At 47.2% G+C, this 23209-nt stretch overlaps 1 protein-coding gene across 10 annotated transcripts; it reads left to right on the forward strand.

The window, feature by feature from the left end:
• The first annotated feature begins 228 nt into the window (after positions 1 to 228).
• On the forward strand, positions 229 to 20603 carry Mettl22 (methyltransferase 22, Kin17 lysine). 10 transcript variants are annotated; one of them, XM_048433164.2, is made up of 11 exons: positions 229 to 334; positions 6684 to 6818; positions 9408 to 9770; positions 11915 to 11955; positions 12044 to 12188; positions 14320 to 14391; positions 14868 to 14921; positions 15753 to 15833; positions 17018 to 17120; positions 18805 to 18973; positions 20497 to 20603. In XM_048433164.2, exons 2-11 carry the CDS (start codon positions 6713 to 6715, stop codon positions 20530 to 20532), a joined length of 1170 nt encoding a protein of 389 aa, XP_048289121.2. In that variant the 5' UTR covers positions 229 to 334; positions 6684 to 6712; the 3' UTR covers positions 20533 to 20603. The 10 variants fall into 10 exon arrangements, with proteins under 10 accessions (XP_048289121.2, XP_085550710.1, XP_085550714.1 ...); XM_085694584.1 differs by having other exon boundaries at positions 9408 to 9682; positions 11868 to 11955; positions 12044 to 12166; XM_085694588.1 differs by having other exon boundaries at positions 9557 to 9770.
• The last annotated feature ends 2606 nt before the right edge of the window (positions 20604 to 23209 follow it).

Raw genomic sequence — 23209 nt, forward strand, 5'->3', positions numbered from 1 at the left:
CCTTCTTTTGTACTAGGTTTTCTACACCGCTGAGATTTTAGGCCCCATTTAAATTCTTTACAGGAAGGAATCGCTACACCCAAGTGCAGATGCTGCTCCTCCATGCTGGCAGGCCCTGTGAGCAACCCAACTTGGTTGCTCCCGCTACAGTTATGTCTCCCGCTACAGCCACAGGCCTGGGCGAGAGCAGCAGGTGTTGACAGGCGGCCGCCTTCTGCGCACGCGCGACCCTAGTTGGCGCGCCTACCACGCCTGCGCAGACTGCCTGTCATGGCGGCCTCCTGAGTTCTACGGCGAGGGATTCGCTTGGGTCTCCAGCCCAGGGTCGTGGTGGGTAAGCGCCCGAGAGGGGCGGCGGTACTGGACAGGATCCAGGGAGCATCTTGGCTTTGGGAGCCAAGCTTCCACGACCTTAAAGCCTGAACCCCAATTCCATCCCTAGCCTCGGTTTCCCCGTCTCGGATTCCGTACTGAGTGAGGCAATCCCACTTGTGGGATTCGAAAGGAAGGAGAGGCCGGGTCGGTGACTGGCTCCTCAGAGGGCAGGGGTACCCACAAGTCAGAGTGACCGGCCGGGAAGGGAGGAGGTTCCTGGAGCCCCCCACCCCCGCACGTGGCCAGCCTTTTCTCGCACCCCTGGGCTCTGGGCGCTCTAGCTTCCTGGCTTTCCCTTACCCAGCTCCTAATTCTTGATTGCTCAGTGGGAGTGCCTCTCATCTGGCAGGGAGGAGTTCTTTCAACTCCTCATCCCAGCACTCAGGAACACTGACCGCAGGCCCTTAAAGAGTTCGTGGGAATCAAGCTCCGTGGTTTTCAAGGAGCCTAGAACACCAGCTAGCTCCCCTACAGGATTGAATTTACAGCCTGCAGCCTGGGTCTGCGATTTCAGCAGTTCCAGGAGGAACCAGAAACCCCTCCAGCCCTGGCATTCCCTGGTGGAAACTGCATCTGCTGTTTCTAAGTAGGGAAATGACCCAAGGTCTTTAGCCATCTCCCCAGCATCCTCTTCTATAACCATGATACTAGAGGTATTTATTGTTCTCTGCTGAGCTCTGACAGGGGTGCTTGTCTCATTTAATCCTCACACAGGCCCCAAAATAGACATGAGTGCCGCCCCACTGCCAGAATGCTGATCCCAGGAGAGTCCCTTAAAGGAGCTTCTCCTGACCTGGGCCTTCCTTCTCAAGCCACATTTCCTGGGAAGCCTACTTAGTTGAAACTGAAGTGGAAGAAACTGACTAGAAATTAGCAATAACTTTCTTTTCCATCTATATGTAAGACAGTTGGTCTTTGTATAATTCCCATTTTCAGAAAGAGAAATGAACATTCGTTTTCTAAGTTGTAATTTTTTATTCCAGCAGAATTGCACCGTATCAATGCATTCTTTGATTCACGTTCAGCATTGCCAAAGACAGCAGAGAGGTTTTTTTTAGCCAAAACACTTTAGACAGGAGGCTTGTTCCCCCGCTATAACTAGGGGAGCCAGTCTGCCCTGAGCCAGTCGGTGGCTTAGGGCTAGACTGTGTTTCCTCTGCCTGCATCTTGTCTGAGTTTTGTTGCCAACAGTTTGGTGGCTGGGCGCTTCTTCCATTTCATTCACATAAAGTCCAGCATCAGTTTGCCTGACTCCCAGCCCCTGTTCACAGCATGCATGCTTGGCTGGTTTATCATGTTATGAAGGAAAGAGCTAGCTTGGAGAACAACTTTCTGAGTGGTATCCTTGCCGTTCCCTGGGAGTCTGAATGCAGGAGCTCCAGCTGTGGGTGACTGGTGCACGAAGACTTGTGAATTATGACAGTAAAATTAAAAATTTTTCTCTCTTCCAGTTTGAAAATATGGAGGTCCCATAAGGTTTGATAACACACAGCTAGTCCACACCCCAACCAGATAGGAACCGTGCCTGTAGTCAGCGGTTAGAGGTCAGGTTTAGGTCAAATACTTGAAACCAACCTCGGGGCAAAGAAGTTGCTATTTTAGACCTGTTGTGATTAAAGGGCTCTACTCAGCACTTCACCCCCACACTTCTGACAATGGGAATATGACTGGCAGAATAGGTCCAGAGAACTAAATCGATTTTTCCCAATGTCCATATCCGGGAGGTGGGGGACCAGAGTTTATACCCAGTTGCCTAGCTTCAAAGCCCATCAGACTGCCACTGTTTAGTGCTCTGTGATGAGACAGAACAGTTGACTGGAGGGAATCCTTTCTGTTTGCAACCATTGTGCCTTGGATATGGCTTTCTAAATTCTAATTGTGGTAAATGGTTATATAGAAACATGTTTCTCAGAGGCAGATAGCAAAAGAATTCAGTAGTTAAATGTCATGCAGCTCACTCTTAAAGAGTTTGAGATAGGGAAACCTAAATAGGTAGGTAGGTAGGGAAACCTAGATAGATAGATAGATAGATAGATAGATAGATAGATAGATAGATAGATAGATGATATATTACAAGGTAATACATTAAATAAATGATTTCTCTTTTTCCTTGCTCATTTTTTTATTGATTTTATTGAGCTATACATTTTTCTCTGCTCCCCTCCTTTCCTCTCCCCTCCCCTTCAGCCCTCTCCCATGGTCCCCATGCTCCCAATTTACTCAGGACATCTTGTCTTTTTCTACTTCCCATGTAGATTAGATCCATGTATGTCTGTGTCTCTCTTAGGGTCTCATTGTTGTCTAGGTTCTCTGGGATTGTAATTTGTAAGCTGGTTTTTCTTTGCTTTATGTCTAAAAACCACGCATGAGTGAGTACATATGATGTTTGTCTTTCTTGGTCTCACTCAATATGATGCCCAGAAATTTCAAGATGTCATTATTTTTTTTCCTGCTGTGTAGTACTCCATTGTGTAAATGTATCACATTTTCCTTATCCATTCTTCAGTTGAGGGACATTTAGGTTGTTTCCAGGTTCTGGCTATGACAAAAAATACTGCAGTGAACATAGTTGAACATGTCCTTGTGGTATGATTGAGCATCCTTTGGGTATATACCCAAAAGTGATATTGCTGGGTCTTGAGGTAGGTTGTTTCCGATAAGATACATGTTATTCCAATTCTTTTGTATCTCTTGAGATTTGTTTTGTTATCTAGTATGTGGTCAATTTTTGAGAAGGTTCAATGAGATGCTCAGAAAAAGGTATATTCTTTTCTGTTTGGATGGAATGTTCTATAGATGCCTATTAAGTCCATTTGAGTCATAACATCTGTTAGTTCCCTTATTTCTCTGTTAATTTTTTGTCTGACGGACCTGTCCAGTGGTGAGAGTGGAGTGTTGAAGTCTCCCACTTTAGTGTGTGGGGTTTAATGTGTGTTGTAAGCTTTAGAAATGTTTCTTTTACATATGAGGGTGCCCTTGTATTTAGGGCATAGATGGTCAGTATTGAATTTTCTCTTGATGGACTTTTCCTGTGACTAATATGAAATATTCTTCTTTGTCTCTTTTGATTGATTTTACTTTGAAGTCTACTTTGTTAGATATTAGGATAGGTACACCAGCTTGTTTCTTAGGTCCATTTGATTGGAAAAATTTTTCCCAACCCTTTATTCTTAGGCGATGTCTGTCTGTCTTTCAGGTTGAGGTATGTTTTTTATATGCAGCAGATGAATGGATTCTGTTTTTGTATCCAATCTGTTCATCTGTGTCTTTTTATAGGTGAGTTGAGTCCATTTATATTAAGGGATATTAATGGCCAGTGATTGCCATCTCCTGTTAATTTAGTTTTTGTTGCTGGTTATGTTATTTTGTGTGTTTTCCCCTTCTTTGGGATTTGCTGCTGTGAGATCATCAGTTGTCTGTGTTTTTGTTGATGTATCCAACTTCCTTGGGTTGAAGTTTTCCTTCTAGTACTTTGTGTAGGACTGGGTTTGTGGCTAGGTATTGGTTAAATCTGGTTCTGTCATAGAATATCTTGTTTTGTCCTTCTATGGTGATTGAAAATTTTGCTAGGTATAATTGTCTGGGCTGGTGTCTGTGGTCTCTTAAGGTCTGCATAACATTTAATCAGGACCTTCTGGCTTTCATTGTTTCCATTGAGAAGTCAGGTGTAATTCTGATAGGTTTGCCTTTATATGTTGCTTGGCCTTTTTCCTTTGCAGCTCTTAATATTCTTTCTTTATTCTATATGTTTTGTGTTTTGATTATTATGTGGCAAGGGGACTTTTTTTTGATCCAATCTATCTGGTGTTCTGTAACCTTCTTGTATCTTCATAGGCATATCTTTCTTTAGGTAGGAAAAGTTTTCTTCTATGATTTTGTTAAATATATTTTCTGTGCTTTTGAATTGGATTTCTTCTTTTATCCCTGTTACTCTTAGGTTTGGTCTTTTCATGGTGTTCCCTATTTCCTGGATATTTTGTGTTAAACTTTTGTTAGATTTAATGTTTTCTTTGACTGATGAGTCTATCTCCTCTCTTGTATCTTCAGCGCTTGAGATTCTCTCTTCCATTTTTTTGTATTTTGCTGTTTATGCTTGCATTTGTGGTTCCTAATCATTTTCTCATGATTTCTGTTTCTATAATTCCCTTGGCATGTGCTTTCCTTTTTGTCTCTATTTCAGTTTTCAAATCTTGAATAATTTCTTTCATATGTTTGATTTCTTTTCTTTGGTTTTCTTTAAGGAAATTGTTGATTTCTTCCAATTTTTTTGTTTTTTTCCTCTATTTCTTTGAGAAAATTTCTCATTTCCTCTTTAAGGACCTCAAACATTCTGCTAAAGTTCTTTTTTAGGTCATTTTCTTCTACTTCATCTATATTTGGTTGTTCTAGTCTTGCTGTTGTAGGGTCACTAGTTTTTAATGGTGCCGTGTTGTTCTTTGTGTTGTTGCATGTGTTCTTACCTTGTCTACTCATCTTTTTTTCTCTGATTACTGTAGTTGGGGCTATCTGTGACTCTGGTGATCAGTCTTCCAGGTACCAGTAGATCCAAGGCTTAGATAGTTGCTCCTCGTGGTGCATTCAGGGCCATGGTTCCAGTCACTCCATGTTTCTAGAGGTCACTTGGCGCTCCCGGGGTTGCTCTGCCTTACCAGGGGTCATTCAGGCCTGCTTCCACAGAGATTGCTTGCTTGGGGCTCTTTCTGCTGAGGTTTTTGCCTTGGGCCTGCTCTGGCAGACGTCCTGGCTCAGACCTACTCCCTGAGCAGTTCCATATTTGCACCCCAGACTGGCAGAGGTCCTGGCTCAGGTCTACTCCCTTAGTGGTCCCAGAGTTATGCCTGGACCCACAGACATTCTGGCTCAAGCCTACTTCCTCAGAGGTCCCAGATTCATGCCCAGACCCACTGAAGTCTCTGGTTTCGGCCTACTCCCTCATCGGTTGCTCCCTTGTACCTGCTTCTGTGGAGTTCGCTGTCTCAGGCCTGCTCCAGCCTAAGTCGCTGGCTCGGTCCTATTTCTGTAAATGTCCCTGATCTGGGTCCACTCTTGTGGAGGTCCCTGGTTTGTGCTTGGTTCCACAAAGGTCTCTGGCTCAGGCCTACTCCCTCGGAGGTCCCAGACTCACTCCTGGACCTGCAGAGGTCTCTGGTTCTTGCTTAGTCCCTGGGAGGTCCCAACCTCATGCCCAGACCCACAGAGGTCTCTGGTTCCTGCCTACCATAGATGGTTTCTTAAGTAGAGGGTGTCTTTCAGATAGACAGGTTTATATTATTAGATAGGTGGGTATATGTTATTAGATAGATGGTCTTTATTGTTAGGTAGATAGTCTATTATTGTATAGATAGCCTTTTCTTATTAGATAGTGACTTCTATTAGGTAGATGGTCTTTGTTAGATAGATGGTTATATATTATTAAATGGTCTCTATTATTGAGAAGATGGTCTGTTTTTATATATAGGGTCTTCACTATCAAATAGGTCTCTTATTAAGTAGATGGTCTCTAATATTTAGATGTATATATTGTTAGATAGGTGGTCTCTACTACTAGACAGATGGTCTCTACTGCTAAGGAGACAGTCTGTATTATTAAATAGATGATCTTTTATTAGGTAGATGGTCTCTGTCATTAGATAGATGTTATATATTATTAGATAGATAGGGTGACTATACATGAAAAAGTGCTAGTTTTCCATCTGTCCGGGTGATAGATATATGGTTGTTTATTATGCTGTTTCCCCAGCTTGCTTTTTTTTTTTTGAGACAGGGTTTCTCAGTATAGCCTTGGCTGTCTAGAACTCACTATATGGACCAGGCTGACCTTGAACTCAGAGATCTGCCTACCTCTGCCTCCCAAGTTCTGAAATTAAAGGTGTGGGCTGCCACCCCCTGGCTCCCCGACTTTCTTGACTGAAAAATGCAGATAGCTACAGACCTGTCATCCCACTAAGATCGCAAATTCAGGACTTGTCTGGACTACAGAATAAGTCAAGGCCCTCATCTCAAAATAGAAACAGGACTGGTGATAGATATAGTTCAGTGATGGAGAGCTTGCCTAGCTGGCGCAAGGCCATGGGCTCATTCCTCAGCACCACAGATGAGAAAAGAGGGAGGGAAGGAGGGAGGAAGGGAGGGAGGGAGGGAGGGAGGGAGGGAGAGAGGGAGGGAGGGAGGGAGGGAGGGAAGCGTAAAGGGTCTTGTCCCAGGAAGAGCTTCCCAGGCTCCCCTTGGCCTCCTGGTTGGATGACTCCTGTGTCCCCTCTAGGAGCCACCATCCTGAAGACCTGCTCTTCTCCCCCGCACACTGCCAGGTACATCCCAGGAATAACATGGGCCAGCCATGGATGAAGTCACCTTCAAAAGTGACACTGTGCTGTCTGATGTCCACCTGTACACCCCCAACCAGAGACACCTCATGGTGCGGCTGAATGGCATGGGACAACCAGGTAAGATCCAGGCCTGGGTGGAGCAGCCTGGTACCTGGAAGAGCTACTTTATCTTCTCTTTTTCTCCTACTTCTTTTGGGGGTAAAGACTGGGTTGTTTAGCTGTCATCTATTTTTTTGTCATTTTTTTTATTTAAAATTTTATTGCAAAAAACTGACAAAAAAAATTCATACACCAAATTTGCCCAGACCCAAAGTCTATATGTTTCAGTGAACTTTTATATAGTTAGCCATTCTGTATATTTCTATACGAAATAGCCATTCTGAAAGTGTGGAGCTTCACATAGGATTTTATGGTTTCACTATCAAATGTTCCCACACACACACCCAGAACTTATCTTCCACCGAAAACAAAACAACAACAAAATCCGTGGTACAGTTTAAACTAGAACAACAACAAACTTTGTTTTCTTTAGTGAATCAAGTTCCTTAACCTCTGTTCAGCATGTCACTTAACTGTTCTTCACTGAGCACATGCCTGTGCTTTCGTGAGAACCTGCTGAGTGTCATATCCTGACCTAGCACAGAAATGCAGAAGTGGGTGAGCCCACGATCTGTTCAGGGAAGATGCTGAGGCCGTGTGCGATCATAGCCCCCAGGCAGTCACCTTCATCTTGTGCCTGGCTGCTCTGTTCCCTTCCTCCTCGACTTCCGTCTCTTCTCTGCACAGCCTTGCTGGCTTCTCATCCTGCAGCCAGCCATAGCATTGCCCTAACTTGGATTCTTCCTTGGTCCCTCATGGCTCCAAGGAACATGGGGCCTTCTATTGAGCTTGTGGACTTTAGCCAGGGTGCCTAGCCTGGTCATCCCTGCCTGCTTGATCTCCATAGCTACCTTCACCTCTATCTGTCCCTCAGATTCTGCACCACCTTCCTCCTTCTCAGCCCTGACTCCTGGCGAGCCTTTGTAGGCCCCACAGCCACCTTCCCTACTCAGTTTACTCTGCATTCATTCATTGTGTGGTGTGCTTATTATTAGCTGTCCTAATTTAGATAACACAGTATACCAGGCACTGGCAAGCTACAGCCTTTGTGGCCAATCCTGGCCCTGCTCTGTTTTTATAAATAGTGTTCTATTGAAACGCCACCAGGGCTGCTTGTTTGTGTGTTTTTATGACTAGAAATAGTTGGGTAGTTGCAGCAGAGATCATATGGCTCAAAGAGCCTATGATATTTGCTTCTTGACCTGCTGAAGAAAAGATTTGCTGGCCCCAGCCGTACATGGCTGCCACTGTGTGTCACAGTCTGCAATTTTCTTGTTTACTTCGATGTTTCACTATTACAACCCCTAAATATATGCACCCTAAGATGCCACGTACTACTTTGTATCCCCAGCACCTAAAAGTCAGTCTGTTTGTTGAGTGAGTGGGTAGGTGGAGAAGTGAATAAATGGATAGGAGATGAATGAGTAAATGGGTAGATGAATAGGTGATGAGTGAGCGGATAGATGGGTGGGTGGGTGGATAGGTGAGTGGTTGGGTGGGTGGTAGATGGATCTTAAAACTTGGTATAGGATATGGTACTGTAGGAACTGAAGGAGGGTCAGCTGACTGAGCACTAAAAGCTGAGAGGGATCTGTCTGAGGAGCTAAGGAAGGCATCCCAGGAAGAGGGAATGGCTGCACAAAGGCAGCGAGAACTGTCATTAGGTCTTCCCATTGTCCCCTGCTCCTCAGTGATGTTCACAGTTATTTTCCTAGGAAAAGGAGAGCCATTCCTAATGTAAAATCAGGTGAGGGAACAGAGGTGGAAAGGCCTGAGCACTCTGAGGCAGCCTGTGTGCTCACTGCTGTTGGCCCTGACTGGCTTGCAGCAGATGCATTTGTTCCTGGAATGCAAGTGTGGAAACAGGCTCAGAGCAGACAGGAGCCTGGCCCAGCCTAGCACTAACCATCTGAAGTCCTCACTCTTTTTGTCTCTGGCGCACCTCCCCGGCACATGCACTCTTGCTGAAATCCCTCTTGGTGACTTTATGGCCATTGGTGGTGAGGAATAGTCCGTGTTCTTGTCCTGCCCTCCTGAGGAGGCTGCTGAAGCACCAGACAGCCAGGGTTTGTATCTTGCCTTGGCCACTTAAGCAGCTTCACCCTCTGAGGCTCAGTGTCTATGTGTATGACATGAGCTGGTATACTGTCTCCATGGTAACTCTGCAGTTAATCACATGACACAGGCCAGGTGCCTGCACAGACACTCACTGGATGGTCACTGCTGAGTCCAAGCAGCCTCTGCTGCTGCTTAGTCTGTGCACCCCACCTGGCCTTTAAAAGCATCTCCGGTTGCTGAGCATGTGGCGCGGTTAGTAGAGTGCTTGCTTAATGCACATATGGCCCTAAGTTTGAACCCCAGCACCACATTAAACTGGGCATGATGGTGCTTGTGTAGGATCCAAACACTGGGTAGTAAAATCAGGAAGGCCAGAGTTTGAGAATCACGTTTGACTACATAATGAGTTTGAGGCTAGCTTGGGCCACAAGGTACTCTCTCTCCAAAGAAAACATGAAGCATTTTCATTTCCAGTTAGCCCAACTTCTCAAAAGGAGGAACCAGGTGAGAGCCTTGGCGTTGCTCACTTCGTTTTTGTCTCACTTGCAGTCTTCCTGTCCCAATTCAAGCTCCTGTGGAGTCGGGACTCTTGGACAGACTCAGGGCCTGAGGACAATGGTCCCAGAGATGTCTCCACACAGGAGACATCTCCTGCTGGGTCAGGAAGTGGCCACAGTCATGAGGATTTGTCCCTCCAGGCTGGGGATGACATCGCCATCCAAGAAGGGTTGAGTGTTCCCCTGGATGAGGATGGGGATCTGGATGTTGTACGAAGACCACGGGCTGCTTCTGATCCCGACCAAGCAGAGCCTGCAAGAGACAAGGTACATCCCATGATTCTAGCACAGGAGGAAGATGACTTCGTGACAGATGGAGCGCAAGAGAGCTGCCCCCACAGCATCATTAAAATTGGTAAATAAAGGTCTTGTTCTCTGGCCACCAAGGCAGTGTCACGGTGCCTACTGGGCACAGTAGAGCTGTGGGTATTGTCAGCTCTGGGTTCAGAGTGGCTCTAGTGAGCTGGGAACAGGTAGTGCCGCAGCCAGCAGAGTCTGCTCCAGACCTGTAGGTCTTCTCCTGCCCTGGGGACAGAGTTTAGATGATAGCTTAAAAAGCGAAGGTGACATGGTCCCCACTCGCCTATATGACCATTGACCCTTACGGCCCCAGACTTTTACATGTTCTCCTCCCCTCTGGGTCTCTGCTGGGCTGCACTTTCGTGCTTGGGTGCTTACTACCAATTTCTACTTCTAGCACATTCCGAAGGGCCCCAGGTCCCAGCTCAGGTACCACTTCCTCCAGAAAGCTCTGCTCCTGCCTCCTACTCCCCTGTTCTCTAACCCAGTGCACAGGAGTGAGGGTCAGGACAGAGTCTGTGGGATGCTTGACTGGGCTTAGTGGAAACAGGAAGCCACAGGACGTGCAGCAACTAAAGTGGAGGAGAGAGGGCTGTCTGCTCACGCAGTCTGGAGTGGGCCCGTCAGATGGGTTGGAAGCTGGCAGTGGTGGACAGTGAGAAGGAGAGGTGATAAGGCCCAATTGAGGGGTTTTGACAAACACTCAGAGACAACACTGTGAGTCCTGCTGCCTGGGCTCAACAGGCAGAGCAAGGGTCTAAGGACCCCAGGTATTGTGTGACACTATTTCTAGGAAGACATGAATAAATGTCTGCTCATCCCAGATAGGGAGCTAAAGACAATGACAGAGCAAAGTAAGGATGCATCAAAGTCTAACGTAGTGAACCACTGAGTATGTAGAGTTTATAAAGAGCAGGTGAGGGGTTACTTACAGCAGCAGAAATGCCTCCAGACAGCTGTAGCATGGTAGCCCATCCCACCACAGGTGGTGGCTCGCAAAAACTACAACCTGGAGCTCACTGCACAGTGCAGAATGCGTACTGTTTACTCGAGCGACAGCTGCCCGCCACCCCTTGGTCAAGCGCACTCCCTTCAACCTTCATTGTTTTATATCTGCCATCTAATGCTTACGGCCTCTGCTATTCCTGGGGCCACCAGGAATCAAGGCTCACTTACTCCCAGAATCCACCAAAACCCAAATATTTTGACATTAACAGCAGACTAGCAAGTCTGAAGTTTAACATGGGTACTTTCAGTCCCCTGATTATAGTTTGCTCCCCATTGCCGACAAACAGCGTGAGCAAAAGCAGCTCAGGACAGAGAGGCTCTGTTTGGCTTATGTGTCGGATTGCTGTCCTTCACTGAGGGACATCAAGGCAGGAACTGTGGAGGACCCTGCTTATTTGGCTGCCTTTCTTGATCGTCTATTGCTGTGGTAAAGCCCAGCACTGTAGCAGCACTCCCCGTAGGGAGCCAACCATTAAGTATATGTAATTCCTTCACAATCTGCTTCAGGCGCTGCCTCCAGGCTCCTGTCTGCCTCCCCCTCATGATGACCCGACACAGCAGAGACAATTTTCTGCAGTGTTTCTCCTTTGTCTCATGTTACCGTTCCTTCCGACCATCAGAATTTTGTTGAGATATTTTGGAATTCAGAGTGTAACCGACCACCACTCTTCTCATAAACAGAGTCCTCCCTGTAACAGCTCTGGCTGTTCTGGAACTCGCTTTGTAGACCAGGCTAGCCTCAAACTCACAGAGATCCTCCTACCTCTGCCTTCCAAGTACTGGGATGAAAGGTATATGCCACCACCACCTGGCTTCTCATGAATTTCAAAAAAAGAAAAAGAAAGAAAGAAATTGAAACTTACTGTGTTAGCTTCTGGTGCAGTTGTAAGCATAAGAAAGCATTTTTGGAAGCAGCTGTAATTAGCATGTAAATCTATTTCAGTTTTAAAATGGCAGTTCATATAGTGTGATTCATGTGTGGGCCACAGGGCAGTCATCCAGTGACCTTAAAGGGGAATGGACCACAGACCTGGCCTCAGTGATGCTCCCACTTGGCAGCATAGTCCATGCCTCTGCTTCTCTTTTGGTCATCCAGCCAGGCTGGCACACTACCACATTACCCCTCCCTCTGTCTTCTGTCTAGCTCCATTTCACCATGGATGTTTCTCTCTCGATTTCTGTCCTATCCAGAGCATACCATGGCCACACCCCTGGAGGATGTAGGCAAGCAGGTGGGTAAGCCCTGTCCACTTCCTGTGGCTCCTGAGGGTCTCTCCAGAGCCTCAAGTCACCTGTGGTTCTGTGTCCTCTCTGTTGCAGGTGTGGCGGGGTGCCCTGTTCCTGGCCGACTATATCCTGTTCCGAAGGGACCTCTTCCAGGGATGCACCGTGCTGGAGCTTGGGGCAGGCACAGGACTCGCCAGCATTGTGGCAGCCACCATGGCACGCACCGTTTATTGTACAGGCAATGACTCTTTGGCTCAGACAAGGGACCAGTGGGCTCCATAATGTGTACCATCTGTAAAAATGAACTAGGTCACCGGGAGCTGGGCACTGGCTGCTTCTCAGTCCCCAACTTCCCCTGGTTCTCGCCACCCTCCCTTTTCTGTCCAAATGGCCCTCAACACCCGGCCACCACAATGTCACCGTATAGCCACAAGACCACTGGGCGTGCAGTGTGGGTGTCCTTTCCCTGCTCACCATCCATGGGAGAGCAAACATCCCGAGAAACCTACGCTGTCCTCTTCGTAGGCATCACACACTAGTTGTCGTTTGTATCTGATGGTAGAAACAGGGCCTGTTCTTAGGATAGAGTATGAAACAGAAAATGAAAACCACTCGTGTTCCAATCCCAGCGTGGCTCCGCAGAGTGCAGTGTGTTAACACCGCTGTGGGCACGCGGGCCCTGACCCCCACCGCACGTCTGGATCTGTGCACACTGCACTCATGTCACAGTCTGTAGTCTTTTTGTAGTTCTCTTTTTTCTTCTTTTATTTCTTTTTTATTTTTTTTAAAGGTTTTTGGGGTTTTATTTTCAAGACAGGGTTTCTCTGTGTAGCTCTGGCTGTCCTTGCTCTGTAGACCATGCTAGCCTCAAATTCGCAAAGATCCTCCTGCCTGTGCCTCCCAGTTGCAGGGATTAAAGGTGTGCATCACCACTGCCCAGTGTAATTTATCATCTTTTTACTCTTACATGTTTTCCTTTTTTTAAGTTTTTGTTTGTTTATTTGTCTTTTGACTTTTGAGGCAGTCTCACTATGTTTCCCAGTTGACCTGGAACTCATCTGCCTCTGCTTCCCAAAGTGCTGGAATAAAGGTGTGCTCCATCATGCCCAACTTACTTCTAAATCATGTATATTGGAGTATGTGCATATAAGGACAGGTGCCCTCTGAGGGCATCAGAGCCCCTAGAGATGAAATTGCAATCGATTGTGAGCCATCATACATGGGTGCTGAGAACCAAACGTGAGTCCTCTGCAAGAATAGTGTGGTGGGCTTGAGAGGTGACTCAGAGGTTGAGAGCACTGACTGCTCTGCAGAGGACTCAGGTTCAATTCCCAGCACCCACATGGCAACTCACAACTGTAACTCCAAGATCTGACACCTTCACACAGACATATATGCAGACAAAACACTAATGCACATAAAATATAAATAAATAAACTTAGGAACAGTGTGGCATCTCAACCTTGGAGCCATCTTACCATCACCTTTTAGTGCATACTCTTAAGGAATAACTGAAATCCCTGTAAATAGTAACTATATACTAAGAGTATGAATATAGTATAAATAGTTACTATATACTATGAGTATGAACATAGTACAGTTACTATATACTAAGCGCATGAATATAGTATCAGTAGTTACTATATACTATTAGTATAGTATGAACATAGTACAGTAACTATATACTATGAGTATGAATATAGTATAAATAGTTACTATATATTATTAGTATGAACATAGTATAGTTACTATACACTAAGAGTATGAATATAGTATAATAGTTACTATATATTATGAGTCTGAACATAATATAATTACTATATACTGAGTATGTATAGAGTATAAATAGTTACTATATACTATGAGTATGAACATAGTATAGATAGCTACTATATACTATGTGAGTGCACATACTCATAGAGCCAAAATCTTGAGAAATGTTCTTCAAGGACATGTTCCTGTGTCCTTAAGAATTATTCTGAGTGTGACTTTAATAGCTAGAGCGTTTTTATCATTTTGTTTAGCTGTCGCCAGGCAGTCTGATCACCCTGTGCTTTCTCACATTTGGCAGCTGCAGCAATGAGCACCTTTGTGCCTCATCTGATAATTACAGTGATGAGCTGATCCTATGTGTGGCAAACTGATTACTGTTTTAATATTTAAATTTGAAATTACATCAGACTCGCACGGAAGTTCCTAAAAATAATCCAGGACTTGTCATCCAGCTTCCTTCATCCAGCTTCCAGAGATGCTAACATCTTAAATGACCATAGCTCAACAGTCCAGCCACTGGCGGCTCTCCATGAGAAACAATGGAGAGGAGTATCTTAACAGCCCATGTGTCATGATGCCCCCTTCTGTCATTCTAGATGTCGGCACGGACCTCCTGGCCATGTGCCAACGAAATGTTGCCCTCAACAGTCATCTGACTGCCACTGGAGGTGAGGGCCAAAATTGGGTGGGGGAGGGCTGGGGGCAACACTGTCAGCCAGTCATCACAGTGTCGGGGTGGCTGTCCTTTGCACCAGATGAGGGGAAGCTGCAGCTGTTTCCTTGGAACATAGATGGCCTGGCCTTGGGCATTGTGAAGCCCCCCTGACATCCTTGGGCTGACAGACAAATCCGTGCCCTCCTCCATGCATTTGGCTTCTCCCATTTGTGACGCCCTAATCACACAATCTCGAGTCCTCTGCTGACCTACCAGCCCCAGTCTCCAGGGGCGGGGCCAGGACTGATAGATGTTTATATTCCCTGTGTCTAAAGTCACTGGCACTGAGCACTGAGAGCATGTGGGGAGAGGGGGCTGACAGAGGAACTGGGGACGATAGCTGCCTGGTTAGATGGTGAGGATTATGGGAGAGTCGGGTGCTTTTCCCCACTTGTGTTCAGTTCGGGAGTTCTCTCTGCTTTTTTGCAGATGGCGTGATTAAGGTCAAGGAGCTGGACTGGCTGAAAGACAACCTCTGCACAGGTGTGTGCTTCCTGCAGCGTCACCTCGGTTCAGGGTCTCCTCTGTGGCGCCCAGAGGTCTCAGCTCTATGGCCTAAGTGAGCCACGAGTATGGCCACCTCCACAGTTGCACGTCTTTTGGAGGGTTCCCTCCATAGGCTTCTGACTGCATGCTACTGACATACCTCCTGGGGTCACGGGAGCGGGGGGGGTTCAGTTCTTCGTGAGTGGAGACTAGCACTCGAGATGCCAGACTGTGATCCCAGGTCTGTGACCTCTGGGTCTTAACTGCTTTCTAGAAAGCCCAGTGAGTGGCTGGGAGACTTTAGATTTGTTTTTCCTGTCAATAAGGAAGCTCTGTCACCTCCCAAGCACTCTTCTGTGAGTCCTTGACTCTTGACCTTCCCTGCCATCTTCTAAGAAAGGTTTTAGTTGCCTTTCTGTAAACACAAAAACTGAAACCAGAGTGATGTGACCTCTCTCATGGTCTCACACAGTAAATTTGGATGGTGGTAAACAGATAATGTTCTCACAGAGTTCCTGACCAAGTGGCAAGTAAGGGCAGAACCCACTTGCCCTTTAATGCCCCCCCTTCTTTCCTTCTTTCTTTCTTTTTTTTCTTTTAAACAAAGCCTCATTAAGTAGCAGTGGCTGACGAGAAACTCAATATATAGATATATAGACCAGGCTGGCCTGCCTGCCTTTGCCTCCTGGGTGCTGGAATTACCAGCGTGTACCACCACACCCAGCTCAGCCTTGTCTCTTGTCCTGAAGCTTCCTTTGATCAGTTTCCAGTAAGAACTGGTGGCCACCTGAGGAAGGAATGATTGCTCAGTCTTCTCTTCTTTGCTAGATCCCAAAGTTCCCTTCAGCTGGTCGGAGGAGGACATCAATGACTTGTACGATCACACCACTGTGCTGTTTGCAGCTGAAGGTGAGTGGTTCTCTGTCATCCTGTGTCCTCGGCAATACCTGTGACATAGAGTATCCCCTCGTGCAGAGGGCACAAACTCCTTGTGCTCACAGATAAGCAGTAGGGAAACCAGGAATGTTAAACATGCAGGGTTAGCTCCTCAACAGAGAGCCATAAACCTGTTTTCTGCCCAGAAACCTGGAAGTGGATACAGCTAACAGCCTGCTGATCTGTGCTGTCTGTGGGCCAGGCCACACCCGAGTCCCCCAAACTGTTGTGTTTACCTTTGGCTCTTGCTTCTTGGACCTTTATCTTGAGCATTGTTTCTCAGTCAGTAGAACCCATCCCCAGAGGTGATGTCACATGTCCAGACCTCCCCTGGGCCTCTAAACTGTAGAGCCGTTCTCCTGACAAGTACTTTGTCACGTGCACTTTGCAAAAGTTTCGATGTATTCACTCCTTAAGCTTCATTGTGATGACTGTCTCCAGGAACCCTTTTCTCAAAGTTTTACTGGGCTTAAATATGTCTAAAGTAGCCTGCCCACGGTCAGACTCAAGGATATGAACCAACACTGGCTACTGAGTTGTGTTGAAATGGATTTCCTTCTTGCCTCATACGGATATTACTTTGCCAGTCCTGGTGTTTGCAGAGAACCCCTACCCCCAAATCCTCACCTGCTCTGAATGATTTCTTCAGAGAGATGTCAAGTTAATACCTGAAAGGCACCAGCAGCCCTAAGAATGACGCATTCAACTTCGTCTTGATAAGTAAGATGGGAGCTACTTATGGATGGACAATGGCCAGCTGTCTTTCTCCAAAGTCACTACCCCACCTTCCCAGGCTCCTGTTTGTGCAACTATCAGTCCACAGCAGAACTGACAAAGACCTGTCTTCAGATAACTGCCCAATGTCCAAGCAGTAGAGGTGACTATAGGCTCAGGTGCACGCACACACAGTACATGGAAGCAGTGCTGGGAAAGTCAAATAATCACCCTTGTCCTTGCGAAGGTCCCAGCAAACACTGCCCACCGTCAGGAGGCTGACTGATTTGCTGTGAGAGACTGCAGCTAGGATGTAGAGAATTCGTCTCCCTACACTCTTAGAGCCATCCGTGAAGCTCCTTTCCAGAACATTCCTCCACAGCTGCTACTGTGTGGGCAGTGACCTCCGAAGGCACACCTTTTCCCCATACTTCTTTCCCTAGTGTTCTACGATGATGACTTAACCGACGCCCTGTTTAACACGCTCTCCCGACTCGTCCACAGACTGAAAAATGCCTGCACCGCCATCCTGTCAGTGGAGAAAAGGTGAGCTCTACTGCCCCAGCTGCACCCTCACCGTGGGGTCCCTGCACCTGTGCCCGCTGTGTGCTGGGCTGGGCACACCTTCATATCATTGCTCTTTTTACCAGATACAGCCAGCCTGGCCCCGTTTTACATGGAGAGACGCTAGGGGGCTAGTCTCCAAGCCACAGTGAGGTAGTGTCAGATGAGGACCTTCCTGAGACCAGGCCCCGCACCACTTGCCCCACTTCCTCTCATTTCCACATGCTAAGTCCGTTATCGTCAAGGTCTGCCATTAGTATCACTTACACCTTGTTTTCTATGGAAAGGAAGTTGTCTGTGTTTCTATGTCTTCAATAAAACTTAAAAATGAGAAAAATTAAATGGTTAGTAAAAAATAGGAATGAAAGAATTACTTTGTGGAACCACATGTTCCCTCGTATTGTCTTTTTGCCCTCTGCTAGGACCTCTGCAGAATATCTCTGTTTCAGCTCTGCCTATTCCACACCAGTAACTCCAAGTCCCTCCTTCACACAGTGTCCCGTAGAAGCAAGGGCCCTCCTTTTGATCCTCCCTCCATAGACTGTGAACAAGAGACTTAGGGCAGGCAGGAAAAGCTGAATTCTGTAAATGATGTTTTAGAGTTACTGTGTGCCTGGGCATAGAGACTCACAGATGTAATCTCAGCACTTGGGAGATGATCGCACAAGGATCAGAACTCAAGGGCTATACAGTAAATTCAGGCCAACCTGGGCTACCATGATACCACACCCTATCTCAAACAAACAAAAATAACAACAACAAAAAAACCAAAGGATTGTTAATTTCATTTTGAGGAAAGAATCGTTATCTTTTCCAGATATGTACAGATGTGTTTGCTGGAGAAATGCTGGGATGCCTGGTATTTGCTTGTTGATGAGGAAGGTGGTTGATACTCTGGAAATACAGGGACAGAGTGGCTAAGAGTCGGTGGCAGCGGAAGCTGGCCGATGGCTTCAAAGCAATTTGCTATATAGTTCTTGCTTACTTGGATGTTTGAAATTTTTTACAATAAAAAATTTGGAAAGAAGAAGGGGTCGTGGAGATCCTTAACATGTGAAGCACTTACTGGACAAGATGAGCATCCCTGCCACTCAGGAAAGTGCCAGTAGGTGTGGTGGCCTCCAGATCACAAGCCCAGGGCCAAGTGAGAGAGGCCTTGTCTCAACGTACAATGTAGAAAAACATGCCCGCCTCTGGCCTCCACATTTACACATGTACACGCAACACACACAGACAAAAACACACTGCTGCATACACGTGCAAAAAGAAAAAGAAACAGGTGAACAGTCTTATTCAAGGTAAATCATTTTGCAGATTCCCTGTTCCACAGCCTCCCACTTGCCCTCCCCATAGATAATACGCACAACACCCAGCCAGCAGATCTACCCTGGAATCTGTTTGCAACAACTCGAGATGTGTATCTGCCTTTCTAGGGTGTTGTCTTGGCAGGTGACCTCAGCTCCCTATGGCCACATCTGAGAGTATAGCCAGTAGCTATTCTGGAAAACCAGGCTTCCATGCAGGAATTCCTCTGGAAGGAATTTGCTCAAAGGCTGGTGCAGAATAGATGCTAAATCCAGACTGACCAGGCACTAAGTGGAAAGCAGGCTGTGAGGCTGCACCCTTCCTAGTCGTGATGAGTGTGTTGCCGCTGTTCAATCCACAGGTTCAACTTCACACTGAGACACTTGGACGTCACGTGTGAAGCCTACGATCACTTCCGTGCCTCCCTAGACTCCCTGGAGAAGCTGGCTGACGGCAGACTGCGCTTCATGGTGGAGCCTGTGGAAGCCTCCTTCCCGCAGCTGCTCATCTACGAGCGCATCCGGCAGCTGGTACATGCCACCCCCTGAGGGTAGTGGGAAACCAAGCACTGGGCCAGCCTGCCTGTCCCTTCGTGGTCTCCCAGGTTTAACATTGTCTGTGATCCCTGAGCCCACCCATTCTCAGCAGTCACCCAGCCAGAGCAGGTCTGTGCCTTCTCAGACTTCAGAGGAAGCTAGAGGGCAGGCATCGCTTACTTTCCTCCTTGCTGAGATAAAGTGTATGACCAAAGCAACATCAGGAGGAAGGTTTCTTCTGGGTCACATTTCAAGAGGGTTAAGCTACCATGTAAGGGACAACTAGGCCACAAGAGCAGGTGGTAGCTGGTCACATTGTGCCCACCACCTTAGGAAGTGGGGCCAGCCTGCCCACTTCCTCTTCCTCCTGCAAGGCTCTACCTCCTCAAGGTTTCACACCCTTCCTAACCAGTGCCTCCAGGCGGGGACCAAGGATTCAGACCCAGGGTCCTATAGGGGACATTCCAAATTCAAGCCATAGCAAAGCAGAAGGTTATTTAGGGAGCAGTAAATCAGAGGAAGGTTCTGAGTTCTGTAGGTGGGAAGGCAGCCCCGGGTGATGCCTGATGAGAGCATGGGAGGAAGAGAGGCTTGGATCTGGCTCCCAGTTTGAGGGAAGTAATAACTGCAGGAGTGTGAGTCAGCTAGTCACATGTATCCGCAGTCAGAAAGCAGAGAGATGAACGTGGTGGCTTCCTCTTTAAGTCAAGGGCCCCAGCCCATGGTCCAGTGCCACTCACATTTAGGATGGGTCTTCCTACCTTAACTAACCCAATCCAGAAACTCACAGATGTGCGCAGAGGTTTGTCTCCATGGTGATTCTAGATCCTGTCAGTTGACAACGTTAACCATCTTATTAATGGCTGCATCTGCCCTGTGGAGATGCTGCTGCTTCTTGGCCAGTCACGAAGGCTCAGACCAGGCTCTCGATCATCCTCCTGCAGTTGTGACCAGCGTGTGCTTGGTGCCACACACCTTTTGTCCACTGCCTTAGTTAATGCACCCAGCCAGGAACTGGCAGATCTGGGACGTCATCTTATAGCCAAGGAACCTGCTATTACCCAGCTTTTAAACCCAGCACTTAGAGTGAATTTCAAAACTCAAAATTACCCTGAAAATTACAGAAGTCCATCCGGTGTCTTTTGTTCTCTTTGCCTTAAGGGTGTGGAGATCAGGCCTCATTCTCAGGAGAGGGGAAGGCAGGGGCAGAGGGAAGGAAGGACCAGCTTTCTCGTGCTCTTTCCTTTCTTCCTTCTCAGGAAATGGAGCTGCAGACCACAGTGGTTAAGGTGCCCAAAATAGCGAGACTGTGGCCACTTGCTGCTGTTCCTTCAGTCCCTTGTCACCATGTGGCATACCAGTATCCCTTTGGCTAGTTCTAGACTTGGTCTACACAGCCACTGTGCCACCATGTGAAGGCCAGAGCCTCAAGGACGGGAAGGGGCCCCATCCCTGCCCTGCTGTCACATGCTTCTGCTTTGTGAGTCCTCAGACGCTGTCATCTCTGTGTGTTGCAGGAGCTCTGGAAGATCAGAGTGGAACCAGCAGCATGAGCCACCTCCAAAAGGCGTGACCTCTTGACTGTCACTTAATATGTTTCCAGTAAAAGCAAACCCTCCGAGTACTGAGATGCTGTCATTTTAAACACGGAGTGGCCCTTGCATGAACCAAGCTGATCTCCAGGATCCATCACTACCTGCAGCAATAGCCCCCAAAATATTGTTGCTTAGAGTGTGATAACTTGGCTGTCTCATGCCTGTCACACAGCTCCCATGTGCTCCCGAGCCACTGGGCCATCTGGTTATTTCCTGTGAGGGTGGGGCCGTGACCATGGCACCACTTTTCACACTTCCTCTGCTAGTTGGACTAGGCACTTGCCCAGAGTGTGTGAAATCCTATGTTCCACAGGAAATTTTATTGAGGTGGGCTGAGATCTAGCTCAGGTGGGGGAGACTTGTCTAGCAGATACACAGACCCTGGAATTCACCCCTAGCACCACATAAAATGGACGTGGCAGTACATAGCTGGAATACTGGTATTAAGAGGTATCCCCCAGAGAAGACCACTCAGACACAGGTTCAAGCCAATAGAAAGTCTTAGTTAACTAGGTGTGGTGGTGTACACCTTTGATCCCAGCACTCAGGAGGCCGAGACAGGCAGATCTCTGTGAGTTCAAGCCCAGCCTGATCTACAGAGCAAGTTCCAGGACAACCAGGGCTTTGCAGAGAACCCCTGCAAAACCAAACCAGGGGAGGAAAGGTCTTCATTGCCAGCTGGTGACTACACTGAGTGTTTGGGACAAAACTGCCATCCTGAGCCTTTCTCAGGGTGAGCTTTTAAGCGCAAAACCCACATCCTGGGTTGACACACCTCAGTTAACAAGAACAGTTAGCCAGGGGCAGAACTACAGAAGCCAGAAAGCAAGGTTAGTACTTTCTCAGACCTGTGGACATTGAAGGGTTAGGTCATTGTTTTCATTTTGGTAGATGCTGGTGCCTGCATGCTGGGTTCCAAGGCCTGGATGGTACTTCCATCATGGTATCAGTTGTGCTGAGGGCTGGGATCTGTGCCAACACTCAAGAGGTTGAGGCAGGAGAGTGAAAGTTTAAGTTTGGTCTGGTGAAATGACTGCTTGTACAATTGACCTGAGTTCAGATTCCCGCACTGGCATATAAAGTCTAGTCACAGGCCTACAGAAGAGAGTGGACAAGCAAAGACAGGCAGATCTCAGGAGCTCATTGGCCATCCAACCAAGACAAAGAAGTGAGCTCCAAGCTCTGTGAAAGCCCTTGTAGCAAAATAAGGTAGAGCTCATTGAAGAGGAGAGGCAAACCCTGGAAGTTCATTGGCCAGCCAGTCTAGCCAATTCCGTGAGCTTCAGGTTCAGTGAGAGACTAAAGGGAGGGATCGACAGAGGAAAGACACTCAGCATTAGCCTCTGGCCTCACATGCCTGTGTACACATGTGACATCCATATTAGCAAGTACATATGCCAGCACACACACGCACACACTGTCCCTCCCTCTAAAATACAGTGTTCTTCAAGGTGACCCCACAAAGGGCCTCACATGGTGGTATACACATTTAATCCCAGCACTTGAGAGACAGAGGCAGGCAGATCTATGTGAATTTGAGACCAGCCTTCTCTACATAGTTCCAAGACAGCCAGAGCTATAGAGAGAGACCCTGTCTCAAAAATAAAAGAAAAGAAAACCAGAGAGGAGACCCAGTGAGTAACAGTTCTCCAGCACTCTGGAGACCATCCCCTATGTAATTGTCCCCAAGCAGTAGAACTGTGCCAGCTTCTTCACCCAGCTCATGAGGGCAAGCCACTTCTATGTCTTAGCCACTCATCCTAAGAGCTTCCTTCAGAATTCCTCTTGGCTAATTCACAGTGCCATCAGAGCATCACGACACAGTCCAGCCTGTGTTACAGCCTCCAGAGAGCCTCTGTAAGACCTTTTTGCAGTGGCATTTCAAAATCATCAAACCATTGAGATACATGGTACATAATTAACCCAAGTCATTGGACTCAACTTTTTTCTTGACACATTCTAACATTTTCAGAGAAAAATGGCCCAAGGAGCTGATGCGGCTGTTCAACCATAGCCTGAACAGAAAAACTTGGTTCAATCAACAAAACATGGCTCTATATCCCTCTGCTCCCGCACCAGCTTCTCAAATGACTATATATGGATCAGTAGGGGTCCAGATGCTACCAGTTCTAACCTGGTTCCTAGATAGGGCCTCACTCTCAATTAACATGCTCATATGTCCCATGCCTCTGGTCCAGAGCACATGGGTAATACCAAGGCTGCAATGTGTCATTCCTGGTCATAGGCACACTCAAGGAAGGGCTAGGGATTTGAATCTGTTGCTAGAGTGCTTGCCTATCATACATAAAACCCCTGGGTTCGGTCTCCGGTGCTGCATAAAACCAGGCACATGTCTTTAATCCCAGCACTGGAAAGGTGGAAGGAAGACAGAAGTCCCGGGTCATCTTTGGCTGCATTGAGGTCAGCCTGTTGACACCCTGTCTCCACAACAGTCAGTAGAGTATTAGCATGAGGACCTGAGTTTGGTCCCCAGGCATCACCATGTAATGCACTGTGACATACGCTTGCAATCCTGAGTCTGGGTAGGCAGAACAGGATCTTCGGCACTCCCAGACCAGACAGTCTAGCCTGCATTGTAATGATTCAGCCACATAGAATGGCTGACACTTCCGGG

Source organism: Myodes glareolus, chromosome 9 (genome assembly GCF_982192425.1).
Source record: "Myodes glareolus chromosome 9, mMyoGla1.1, whole genome shotgun sequence".
Classification (NCBI taxonomy): Eukaryota; Metazoa; Chordata; class Mammalia; order Rodentia; family Cricetidae; genus Myodes; species Myodes glareolus.